Source organism: Nicotiana tabacum, chromosome 16, assembly GCF_000715075.1.
Source record: "Nicotiana tabacum cultivar K326 chromosome 16, ASM71507v2, whole genome shotgun sequence".
NCBI lineage: Eukaryota > Viridiplantae > Streptophyta > Magnoliopsida > Solanales > Solanaceae > Nicotiana > Nicotiana tabacum.
This window is the reverse complement of record NC_134095.1, coordinates 60367970-60380599: the sequence shown is the minus strand read 5'-3', so window position 1 is coordinate 60380599 and position 12630 is coordinate 60367970. Positions and strand designations below refer to the sequence as shown.

General features: G+C 37.0%; 1 protein-coding gene across 1 annotated transcript; it reads right to left on the bottom strand.

Annotated features, from left to right (window-relative positions):
* Positions 1-6393: 6393 nt before the first annotated feature.
* On the bottom strand, positions 6394-12163 carry LOC107763647 (uncharacterized). The gene is made up of 2 exons (XM_016582134.2): positions 11695-12163; positions 6394-7918 (listed from the first exon to the last, which is right to left on the bottom strand). Exons 1-2 carry the CDS (start codon positions 11911-11913, stop codon positions 6767-6769), a joined length of 1371 nt encoding a protein of 456 aa, XP_016437620.1. The 5' UTR covers positions 11914-12163; the 3' UTR covers positions 6394-6766.
* Positions 12164-12630: the final 467 nt, after the last annotated feature.

The following is a 12630-nucleotide window of genomic DNA, read 5'->3' as shown; positions in this document are numbered from 1 at the left end:
GACCATGCATGCAAATCAAGAAAGAACAAATGAAGCTTTGGGAGGTCTCATAATACTAAAATTAGTTATTACTCAAAAGAATCTATTGGGTCATCACACGAATAATACGGAAGCATCTCTATAACAAACTGGAATAATACATGTAATGTCTGCATCAGATGTGACTGCCTCAGTCTTACCAGGGAAAGCAAAACAACGGGTCTGGCCTCCCCCTATAGGATAACCTCTACCCGCCTATCCTCCATCTTTTGTTGGTTGTGCTGGTAGTGTGGCATCTCGAGCTGGAATCGTAGCCTAGTTACCCTTATGAGGTACACTTGTCAAAAATCTAGGATAATCTCTCATAATATGTCTCATATCACCACAATAGCAGCAACCCCTCAGTTTGATGTGACTATTGGATCTTAGTCTACCTCAGACGACTGGAATAACCGCTGTATGAACTCCATGAAAGAGGTGCACTGAAGGATGATTGTACGGTACGAGTGACTTCAGATCCATCGCTAGTTGGAGCAGTATATGAAACCTATAGTGCAGACTGAATTGGTCGACTGACAAAGAATCTACCATTACGAACCTTGCCCCCAGAGTAAGATCTACTAAATCCTCCAAATCCATGAGGCTTCTCAGCCTACCTAACCTCCCTTTCCAGCCTACGGATATGTTGTAGCCTCCTATAAATCTCCACAACCTGATGAAATGCAATCTCTGTCTCCATTTTCCGTGCCATCCCAAATTTGAGACTGTAGTTTAGTCCTTCAACAAATCTACAGACTATCTCCCTATCAGTAGTAACCAAAGGAGTTGCATAGCATGATAACTCTATAAACCTCATAGCATATTAGGTCATAGTCATACCCGCATGGTGAAAAAGCTTAAACTGACTGTGTAACTCATCTTTGTGGGTTTATGGGATAAACTCCCTCAAGAAAGGATTTGAGAACTAGAACTATGTAAGTGGTGATGCACCATCTATCGTGTTGGTCTCATAAGTCTACCACCATCTGTATGCGAACCTTATCAACTGGAAGGTAGCAATTTCGACCGCGTTTGACTCCACCAAACCTGATAGCGGTCCAAAAACCCCTATGCATCCAAGAAGTCCCTCCGCTGAAATGGTGAGGACGAAGTCTCTGAAACCTCTCCAATTTCTTATGCTCCTCGGGAGACACAACTGACCCTACCTCGGGATGTACTACAACTACTAGTTGCACCAGCATAACACCCGATGTCTAATAAATATGAGCAAACTGCTCTAGTGTACGTGCGGCATGAGTCTAGGCTCCTTTCCCATCCTTGATGTAGATGATGCAACTGGAATCAACCCTACATGGGCCAAGATCTCGAACATACTCATGAAGTGAGCCAAAGTATCCTAAAGCTTCGCTATAGCAATAGTCCCCTCATATGCCAAAGTGGGTTCACCTACTCAACATGATCAGTCTTCTATTCCTCATACTGGAGCTACTGGTGGCTCAACGACTGTTGCTCTGTCAAAAAGCTCTACCTACAGAGCGTGGCACACGTCTACCTCAGTCTCGGTCTCTCACGGCTGTAAAAGGGGGCACCAGTGCCAGCTCAACTGATCCAGTAGAACCAGGGGGCTCCGATGCCTGCTCAACTGATCCAGTAGAACGTATCCTTACCAACTGTGAAAGAATTAGAGAGTAAAGGTTCAAAATATGGAATAAACTAATATGCACGATAAAAAATGAAAAAAGTGAAGTTTCCTAATAGTAAGGTAGTCTCTTGAAAATAAGTACAGACGTTTTCATATGATCTGCAAGCCTCTACTAGACTTGCTCATGACTTGTAGAACCTATGAACCTAGAGCTTCAATATCAACTTGTCACGACCTAAAATCCCAAGTCTTGATGGAATCTAACCTCCAAGACTAGGTAAGACAATCATACAATAATATAGAAACATGAAATAGGATATAATAAGTCTGAAATTATCATAAAACGCGGAATAAAGCTCCTACAAGCCAATACAAAGGTACATAAGCCAAACTCCCAAAATTAGGTAATACCGAGTCATGAGCTCTAACTGAATACATGACGAGTCTAGAAAGATACAATATTATCTGAAAATAATGCAACAGTATGAAAATTAAGGGAAGGGGACTCTAAGGGTCTTCGGCGTCCATGCAACACTACTTTGAATCCTCTCAAACAGTCAAAGCTCACACGTAAATTCTGCTACCTCCAACACCTGATTCTGCACAAAAATATTTGAAAGTGTAGTAAGAGTATGTGACAACATATACTTAGTAAGTTCTACCTCGGTGAAGTAGTGACGAAGTTCAAGTTATGTAATACTCACTAGTCAAAGAACATGTGCAATATATCCAATCCTGGCAACATGGACATAATAGAATGGAGTACCATCGCTCAACAAAATAAGAGTTATCAACTCATCACAGGTAAATCAATTTTTGACAGAGGAATTATCAGTGAATAACATAGGCATAGAGTTTCATGTGAAATCATATAAAGTGCATAACAAAGCATAAAGAATTCACTTGCATAATCAAGAATACCACCCTTATACTCCGCACATCATCAAACAGGAATGTCATTCTTATACAGCATCACCTCAATCACACCACTCACGGTACCATAATTTGTATGTACGCCATCAAGAGAGAAATATAAAAGGGTGACCCCAGAGGGGAGGATCCATATCCAGTTATCCACACAATGTACAACAAAAACTTCATGCCATAACTATCACAATATCATAATCAAGAAGGCAAATCTTATACTTTATACATCATCAAAATCAAGTATGTCACCCTTATACTCACACACCATCAGAATAACAATATCCACACGAAATAGACCTCGTGCCAACACCCAATCAATCCGCCCAATATATTCACATGTGCCACAATCATAACAATTCAGGATACAATTTATCATCAAGATATATATATTCTCACAATTCATCAATAAAGTATACAAGGACATGATAATAATATAGTGTGGATGTATGCTCAAGATATAAGACTTGACAACGACTAAATTAATTTAGTAATGATTTCACAAATGTACATCTTGTCTAATTAGGATTATACATGTATCATAGAGAGCACACAATCAAAATTAAGGCATAATAAAAGCCTAGAGTCTAGTCCGGTAATTTTCATACATATCACCCGCATATACGCTCGTCACCTAACATATATGTTACTTTACATACATTACAATTAGACAAATAAGGTCCAATCTTAAGGATTATTTCCTCACACAAGCGTAGGCAAGATACTTACCTTAAACGGGCCAAATCAACCCTCCAAATTCGCCTTTCCTTTAGATACCACCTCTAACCGGCTCGAATCTAGTCAAAAATAACTCAATAATATTAAACAAATCCATAGAAAATAATCCCAAATAATAAAGCTTCGATCTTTAATCAAATTCCCAAAAGTCAATAAAAGTCAACACTAGCCCACACGGTCAAAACCCGGGTCAAGGGGTAGATCCTGACTACTCATAACCCGACAATTCAAAATATATGATTAGATTTCAAAACCGAGTCCAAGTTGACTCCTAAATCCCCAATTTTCACTCTCTTAAGTTGTATATAAAACCCCCAAATTTTCTTTAAAAAATCCAAGTTTTAGGTGTAGAAATCCATGAGGATTCAAGATATAAAGCCAAATCCAAGTAAAAATTGCTTATCCCCGATGTATGAGTAAAATTGCTCCCAAAAAGTCTCCACCTCTCGAAGTCAAACGTTAAAAAATATGAGAGAATAGGTAAAATTCTGAAATTCAATACTTAAATGCACTTTCCAGCGTACTCTTTTACGAACGCGGCACGTGCCCAAAACGCACCCCGCGAACGCGAAGGCCAAACAACCCATCCTTCTGCGAATGTGACCAAACTCTCGCAAACGCGAATGCCAAAGCCCCCAGCTCCCCCTCTATATCGTGAAGCGACCTTCCAGGCGTGAACGCTAAGCACCAATCTGTCAGCCATCGCGAACGTGGCCAACCAGGCACAAACGCGAAGAAGAAATCCTCCTCATCACCAAAACCTTCATCGCTAATGCGAGGGTCCTCTAGCGAACGTGATGAACACCAGACACCAGCAACCAGACTTCTTTATAATAGCATCCCTGTATAACAGCCATTCAAAAGCCAAGTTTTCCTCAAAACTAATTTTTTAAGTTATATTTTACCTCTCTGCCACAACTTTTTACCTTTAATAGCAAAAACCGTGTTTATAGCAGAACGCTCTTTATAAAATTACCCCTCTATAACAACCATATAGAATCAAGGTTACTAATAATACTTCTAAAAATACGACACAATCTTCTCCATTACACAAAGTTTCTATTTTGCGTAAGACATGTGATTTGAAGATTTGTACATGATATCTTTTCCATTGGACAAATGCCAAAAAATATTTAGATAGAAGATTTAACTGTTAAGCTCTTAGATTGTCTTCAAGTGAATGTTATTGGATATCTTTTTGCTGAAAATTTGGATACGAATCTTCACCAATTCAAGCGTTATATCGCTAGTAAGAAAATAAAATCTACGAAACGAGCTACAATTACAAAGTTTTTGCATTAATCTTAAAAGAATTTATTTTTCTACGTAGCTTTAAATGTGCGCCTTAGAGTTTAAATCTTTATCATTTAGTTATAAATTTATTAATAATATATATTAGCTTTTCTTCAATATTTGACTAGTGTAATACGCATATCTTTTGAGATTTTAAATTTAAATAATTTTCTTATTTTTTATATGTAAAATTAAATAGGGAAAAATAATTGATATTTGGATAATTTTTATGTATAAAAGACAAAATATTTAAACGTCAAATGTTGTTATAGGTGTATAACAACCATTCACTGTAAAAATCAAAAAATATCGAAACAAATGAGGCTGTTATAAAGAGGGTTGACTGTATATAAAATGCAGCTTAGCATCTTATGATCTCAGCAAAACACTATAATAACATCCATTACTGCTGATGATTGGACTAAAACACTTAAATATATACTTAATAAGGTATGAAGCCCGCATGATTTTCTCGAAAAGGCCTCAAACTATTAAAGATATCCAATACCTTATAAGTAGATATTTTATCTTTTTTACTTTCTATATGAGCCTTTGTTTATACACACCCAATAATCTCATCTTGAACTAAGTTCGACGTGACCCCTCACCATTGATGTGCTATTTTAGAGATTAATTGTGTGCTACTCACATTAACCGAGTATTTATGGCCACCAAAGCTCATTAGCTTCTTTTCGTGTATGCTCTTTGAGGCTGTGTGTAAGGTAGTACAATGACTCATAGACGGGCAAAGACACTCAGTGACTCTGATACCAGTTGTTATGATAAAATGACTTAAATATACACTTAAATATGGTGTATTATTGTTTGTTTTGGTTACCCACATGAATTTTCTCAAAAGGCATCACACCATTAGGGGTAATCAATATCTTATAAGTAAATACTTTTTATGTTGGACTTTGTTCACATGCACCCAACAGTCCCATCGGTAAAATTATCCAAACAAAATGTAGAAAAAATAAAACTCCCACGAACAGTTGTGGGACTCACTGGAAGACTGTCTCTAGTCTTAATGACTAAACTCTTGGCCACCACTTTTGTACATATATCGAAACCATGATAAAATAGAGATGCGAACATAGACCAATTGCCTATAACTGATATAATGTTATAAGGGGTCCTTTGGTTTCGAAACAATTTATGAGAAAATCTATGTATTATTTTTTGTTTGGTAGAATATGAAATGAAGATACAAGGATTAGAAATACGTAAATTAAAATAACTAAATGACGAAATTAACCTTTCATGTGGTAACCAATATTTTATTTTGTCAAAAAATAACATATTTTAAAATATGGAGTGTATAATAATTTTTAGGCAACAAACTAAACATCGTAATAAATAATGCCTAAAGATCCTTATATTATATTACTTGCATTACTAATCTCTGTATTACTAGTTTCTATTATGTATATTTTTTTTTTGTCGGTTTATATAACTTTAAATCTTGTACTATGTTGGTAAAGAGTACAAATTCTTTTAAAAAAAATTAAAACCGAATATAGTATATCAAACACGACCAAAAATATTATACCCTCCATTTCAATTTAGATGAGATAGTTTGACTCGTCACGGAGTTTAAGGAAAAAAAGACTTTTGAAACTAGTGGTCTTAAAAGCTTAAGGGGTAAAAGCTTTATGGAGCCATGACATTTGTGTGGTTATAAAAGCTTCTCATTTAAGGGTAAAATGGGTAAAATGAGAAGTTGAAAGTTGAATTATTTCCAAGTTTAGAAATGTGTCATTTATCTAGAGCATACTAAAAATAAAAGTACCTCATCTGATTTGAAACGGAGGGAGTACTACAAAATAAAATTTCCTATTTGTCACATAATAAGCAATCAATCATACTCTCAATTTGCAAAGATGTTTTGAAGTTGAAGTGAAATGTGTGATGTTGCCCCTATCTATTAATTAAGAAGAGAGCCCTCCCGAGGGAGTGTGGCTTTGGGGAGGGTTGGGGCAGTTTCATAATATCAAGAATGGGCATATATCTCCAACTGCTTCCCGTTCCTATGTTTTCAGGGTTACAACATGCTAAGTTCTTATTGAGCCTCACCTTTCAGAAAATGACTATCAGCAAACAATGTACTACTAGTAATTATCACAAGTTACAAACAATTCATGCCAGAACAATAAGACAGTCAGTGCATGATGTCTCCCTTACAGCTCCTCACTTCTTTGACAGCTTCTCCTTCATCCTCTGCACTGCACTTTTAAGAGTATCATCATCTTTGCAGAAGGTAAACCTGACAAGATTCTTCCCTTCTTCTGGATTTAGATAGAATACGCTAGTTGGAATGGCTACAACACCAATTTCCTTGATCAGGTATTCGCAGAAGGCAATGTCATTTTCTAGCCCAAAAGGAGTGTGATCAACAACCACAAAGTACGTTCCACTCGAGGGGTATACTGTGAAACCAGCTGCCTTTAACCCCTCCACCAATATTGCCTTTTTGGCCGAGTAATCCCTCTTAAGCTCCTCATAATAAGAATCTGGGGCTCTAAGGGCAGTTGCTGCTGCATATTGCATCGGGGTGGATGTTGCAAAGGTAAGGTAGGAATGAGCCTGTCTTACTCCCCATGTCAAATGAGGAGGAGCAATCGCCCAACCTATTTTCCAGCCTGTCAGCGAAAATGTCTTTCCCAAAGAATTCATAGTCACAGTTCGTTCGTACATCCCCGGAAGAGAAGCAATTGAAATATGTTCCATTTCAAAGGCTAGTTTGTCATATACTTCGTCAGCAAAAACTAGAATATCATTCTCAATGCACAGAGAGGCAATGACATTGAGTTCTTCTCGAGTGAACATCTTCCCTGTGGGGTTATGAGGAGTGTTTAGAAGGATTGCTCGAGTACTCTTTGATACTGCTGATTTTAGCTCATCAATTGGAAGAGAAAAATCTGGCGGTCTTAAAGTAATACCCTTTATTTTTGCTCCAGCCATAGATAAAGTAGCCTCATAAGAATCATAAAAAGGAGCAAACAGGATAACCTCATCACCAGGATTTATCAAGCCCAAAATGGTTGCAGCAATTGCTTCGGTGCAGCCCGAAGTCACAGTAACTTCATTTTCAGGGTCAACCTCAAGTCCACTGTCTTTCTTGAATCTAGCAGCCACAGCAGAGTTGAGGTCTGGGACTCCATATCCTCGAGCATACTGATTTTTACCTTCCTTAATGCCTTGAATAGCTGCTTCTTTTACAAAATCAGGGCCGTCAAAGTTGGGAAAGCCCTGGCCAAGGTTTATAGCTCCATGCTTGATGGCTAGCATACTCATTTGGGTGAAAATTGTAGTTTTGAACTTCTCTAAGCGCTTGGCAACCTAAAAGAAACAGCAAGATTACTCAATTGAAAGGCAAACAAGAACACCCAATATCTCAACACACAAAAAAAAGGAGATTCTTTTTTCTTATTACTTCATGAAGGCATGATGTGCAACTGCATATCAGATTCTTCGTCGATTAAATTCTCTTTATCTTTTCTTGGGGCTACTAAAAGAACATCAAATACAAAATTAAATCTCTAAATTTAGCAGGGATTCTTCTCTTTTCTTTCTAGTCAATTTACCAGAGAAATGCATGGATTATTGTAGAGCTATACACGAAAGAATAAATTACAAGAATAATGAGCTCATATCAGGGAGGTTACAACAACAACAAACCCAGTATTTTCCCACAAATGGGGTCTGGGATATCAGGGAGGTTACAAGAAGGAAAAAATTGAACGAATAATGAGCTCATATCAGGGAGGTCCAATTAGTATTCAGAATATGCTGTCTCAAACAAGCATTTTTGTGCTTCCTAGGTTCTCAGTATACTTTGTGTCAAAGCGAGATAGTTCAGTCGCTTGATGTTCCGCATCTTTTGCATCACAGCAGGCTGTAATTCTAGCATGAGGTTTTATGAGAGATTAAGTGTAACCAAGCATCCTCCAATTCAGGCTTATGGTCTAATATGGAACAGCAGCACTCCTTTTTTACTAAGGACATGCTACTGCAGCATCATGTGTTGAGATCATAGGTTTCAGAAGGCTGTTGAGATTGCCTCTCAACTGCTGTCCATGAGAAAGAAAGATCACAACTTTCTTAACTGGTCTCCCACCTAATATGCTTTAAGGAGCTTTCTTATTTAAATACGAAAATGGCTCAAATATGCCATTATCCACTATGTGGCAAAATCTATGTGGCAGTAGATGATGATGCTATGTGGCAAAATCTGGTAATAGTAGGGTTCCGTTAGTGGAAAATGGCATATATGAGCCAATAGTATAACGTTAATGGCATGAATATATCCGACTTTTAACGGATGGCATAGATAGGCCATTTCTTAAAGTTCGATGGCATATTTGAACCTTTTCTGTATTTAATATTCTAACTATCTTTATGGAGAATCTAGACATGTTCTGGAACAATTTTAGACCTTTCAGTATTGTCATGCATAAATTTAACAACTAAACTCACAAACTGAAGATAACAGTCATGAGGGATTCCTCAAACGGTCCAAAAACTCTTCCCAATGTTTATTCAATTGGTTTCTCCTTGTTTACTTTTCAGCAGAAAACCTTTCAAGACTTCTGATTATCATCCAAACAATTTGATCGAAGAGGTAGCTAACATATATTTGAATTTGGAGCAGACCAAAACAAAGGGAACAGTGAGGACAGAGAGCATGCATAATAATTAGTATCTAACTTAGCGGTCAATGAAGATGGAATGGTCGATGGGGGACCAGGGTTCCAGAAGAGGCAAAAAATTTAAGTGGTTTCTTCCCATGTGGCCATCTGCCATAGTTGTTTTCATCTGGAACGTTTGCCTGTTGCCTAAGCACACTGACCCACTTTTCTTAAGCACATGTTCTCCATCATTATGTAAGTTTGAGGTTGTCATTAGTCTAACTTAAGTGGTTTCTTCCTATTTCTCTGTGCCAACAATGACTCTTCATTCACCGGTGGCCCTTCAATGTCTCAAGATATTCCAAGACTTTACGAATATCAAATGTGAGGAGTACACAGATCAAGTAGCTTTTAAGAACACGTAACTGAAGGAGGGAGCATTAGACTTAAAAGACGAGACACATATTATAGGAAATGACATTTGCATTAATAAAGTAAATGAAGTTATACATGTGTCTAAAGATCTAAGACCTTGATCTGAAGAATCATGGAGGTGTGTAGATAATTGTTAAAGCAAAGAGAGTGGTACTGGGAGTTAGCAACAACCGAAGATGGAGTACCCTTTGAAGAGTATAACAGAGACTCAAGAGAAGAGAGAAGCTAAGAATACAGCCTAAGATGATTTCCACCAAAAGTTAGGGACTTGGGAAAGAGAGGAAAAAATTTATAAACTAACATGACTGAGAGAGAAGAGGGGTAAAGACTTGAATCAAGTGAAGTGCATTAAAGACAACACCGGACAAATTTTCGTAGGAGATTATGAAACCAATGGAAGAAGGAAATGCTCAACACACATCATCAGAACAAATTAGTTTATTTTCATACATTCAAGACATGCAAAACCCCTTAAGTATACTCATAGAACTAAGAAGATCGAAGCAAAGGATGCCATGAAACATATGAGAGGTCGGGCAACTTGTGGATGAGAGGATATCTCTATAAGGTTTGGAAATGTCTTTGGGAGGTCAGAGTATATGGCTGATTAAGCAATTCAAAATTATATTAAATATCAGAAAGAAGAAAAAAGTAGACAAAGAGTACCTTAATTCTGACATAAAAGAACAAACGAGATTTTCAAAGTTGTGTAGTCGTGGTATTAAACTTACGAATCGCACATGAAGCTTCAGGAAAGAACGATAAAACATGAATTCAATATAACAAAGGCGATAAAGAAGCAAGTCCAATATTAGATGTGTGTGCTTGAGAAGCAAAGATTTCATATCAAATATATAAAGACCATAATGGACATGTATGACGGAGCACAAGTGTGAAAATAGAAGAGAGAGAAAGAGAGAATTTTCCCAAACACATGAGGTTTACAACAACAATTTGTCGGAGACCACACTTACTTATCGTAGTCATGGATACATAATGAGATTCCAAGGTGCATAAAATTTGAAACAACATTGTAATTGATGAAATAACAAGGGATGTTGAGGACATAGAGGATTTATACAACCAGCCTTAACTAATTTCAGATTGAGGCGTAGGGTCAATTATTTGTTTTTAAAATAACAGTGGTATCCGGCCCTTAAGCTGTAACGTGCACCTCGACTATTTCTCTGAATACCTGCTATCTCCCACCAACAGAGGTATCTATAACTCTGTCCAACAAAGGTAGACACCTGGGAAGAAATCACATAGTGTTTTTGTTATTTGGAATTACACCTGATCTCCAAGATTTGCACCAACTTAAATTGAGGCATAGAGTCAACTGATTCTATTATTCTCATCTAATACTACTACATGTTATGATCCTTACATCTAATGTCAAATAAAGGTAAAAGGTCATATCAAGAGTTGGGCAGCATCTCGCCCGCAAAATACAGAGCCTAACATCCTCCATCTTCTTTCGTTGTGAAAGAGGGAGAAAAAGTAGTAACACTAACGGACAAAAAAATAGAAGCAAGAAAAAAGCCTCAACTGACATAGCTGCAAAAGACAATCACACAATAACTATCCTCTTCAATGGACTTTTTTGGATCCCTAAAAATTTTAACTTGGAAGACTAACCGTTTGGCTCTGAGTTTTGCCAAAATAAATTTGGAATTTATTTTCAAAACTCATGTTTAGCCATAAATTTTGACCACATTTTGGCAAAATCCCAAATCCCAAACCCCAAATCCCAAAATCACCCCAATTGCTGATTTTGGGCCAAAATCCCAAAACTTGGGAATTATATACATGTTTTTCCAAAATAAAGTTGGAAAATATGGTTTGAGAACGTATGTCCAAACACATTTTCATCTTCGAACCAAACTTCACCCAAATCAAATTTTTCAAAACAAATTTGAAATCTATGGCTAAACGCTAGTTAAAATGGATTAGACATTAACTTTGATGGATTACAAAATAACTTTGCCCTTCAATTGTCTATCAAATGCTAAGTCCGAAGAAAAATAAACAAATAATCTCAAAAGGGGTTACCTGCAAAGGCTTAGGGACAATCTGGGTTGACTCATGTTGAGTAGAAACAGCCTCTTTCTGTGTTGAAACGGTGGACAAATTCGCCATTGGAAAAGGGTATTTTCTGCTTCTAATGCTGCTGGAGAAGGTGCGGGAAATATAGGGTTTAAAGCTCCTCAGCATCTCATGTGAATAATACTGAGGTGTCCAGGTACATTGGATTGACCGAGAGATTTGCATTACGGGAATCCCAATTTATTGGTAAAGAGCATAAAAGTGTAACAAAGGCTCAAATAATTCTCATGATTCGAAGTGCTCCTTTTGTGTTTTCACTTACAGCTATGAGATGAGAGAGATTAGCTTCGATTTGTTGTTATTGGGCAGGATTACTTTTAGACCCTTTAATTTTGGAAACGTGTTAAATGCACCATATCACATCTAACAAATCATTCTCTCTTATTCCTCTCTTCTCTATAAGGAAAGAGAATCATTCGACGCTTACCCATATGCATACTATATACTCTCTTCTTTCCGCAAGTTTCAAAATACAAGGGGTAGTTGGTGGCCCAAAAAAAGGGGTAGTTAAAGGGCAAATTAGACTTTGTATTATTTGAATTTATAAATGGTTGGTATTGTTAGGTACAGATTCTTGTTGTCCGATTTCAAGGGTTATAAATACCCCTCTACTTTTCAAAAATATTTATTTATACCCTCTGTTATACTATAAGTCCACCATAGCCCCGACATCATAAAATTGGTTGAAAAATATTGGCAAAAAGGTCGGATTTATCCCTCTACTTTAGTAAAATTATCCACATTTATCCCTAATTCTATTATCGGTCCAAATACGTCTCTACCATTAAGAAAGTAGACAAAAATACCCCAACTCTAACGGTTGTCCATGTCACAAAGGACCCATTAACAAATAATGTCACATAACTAAATAACCCACATAAT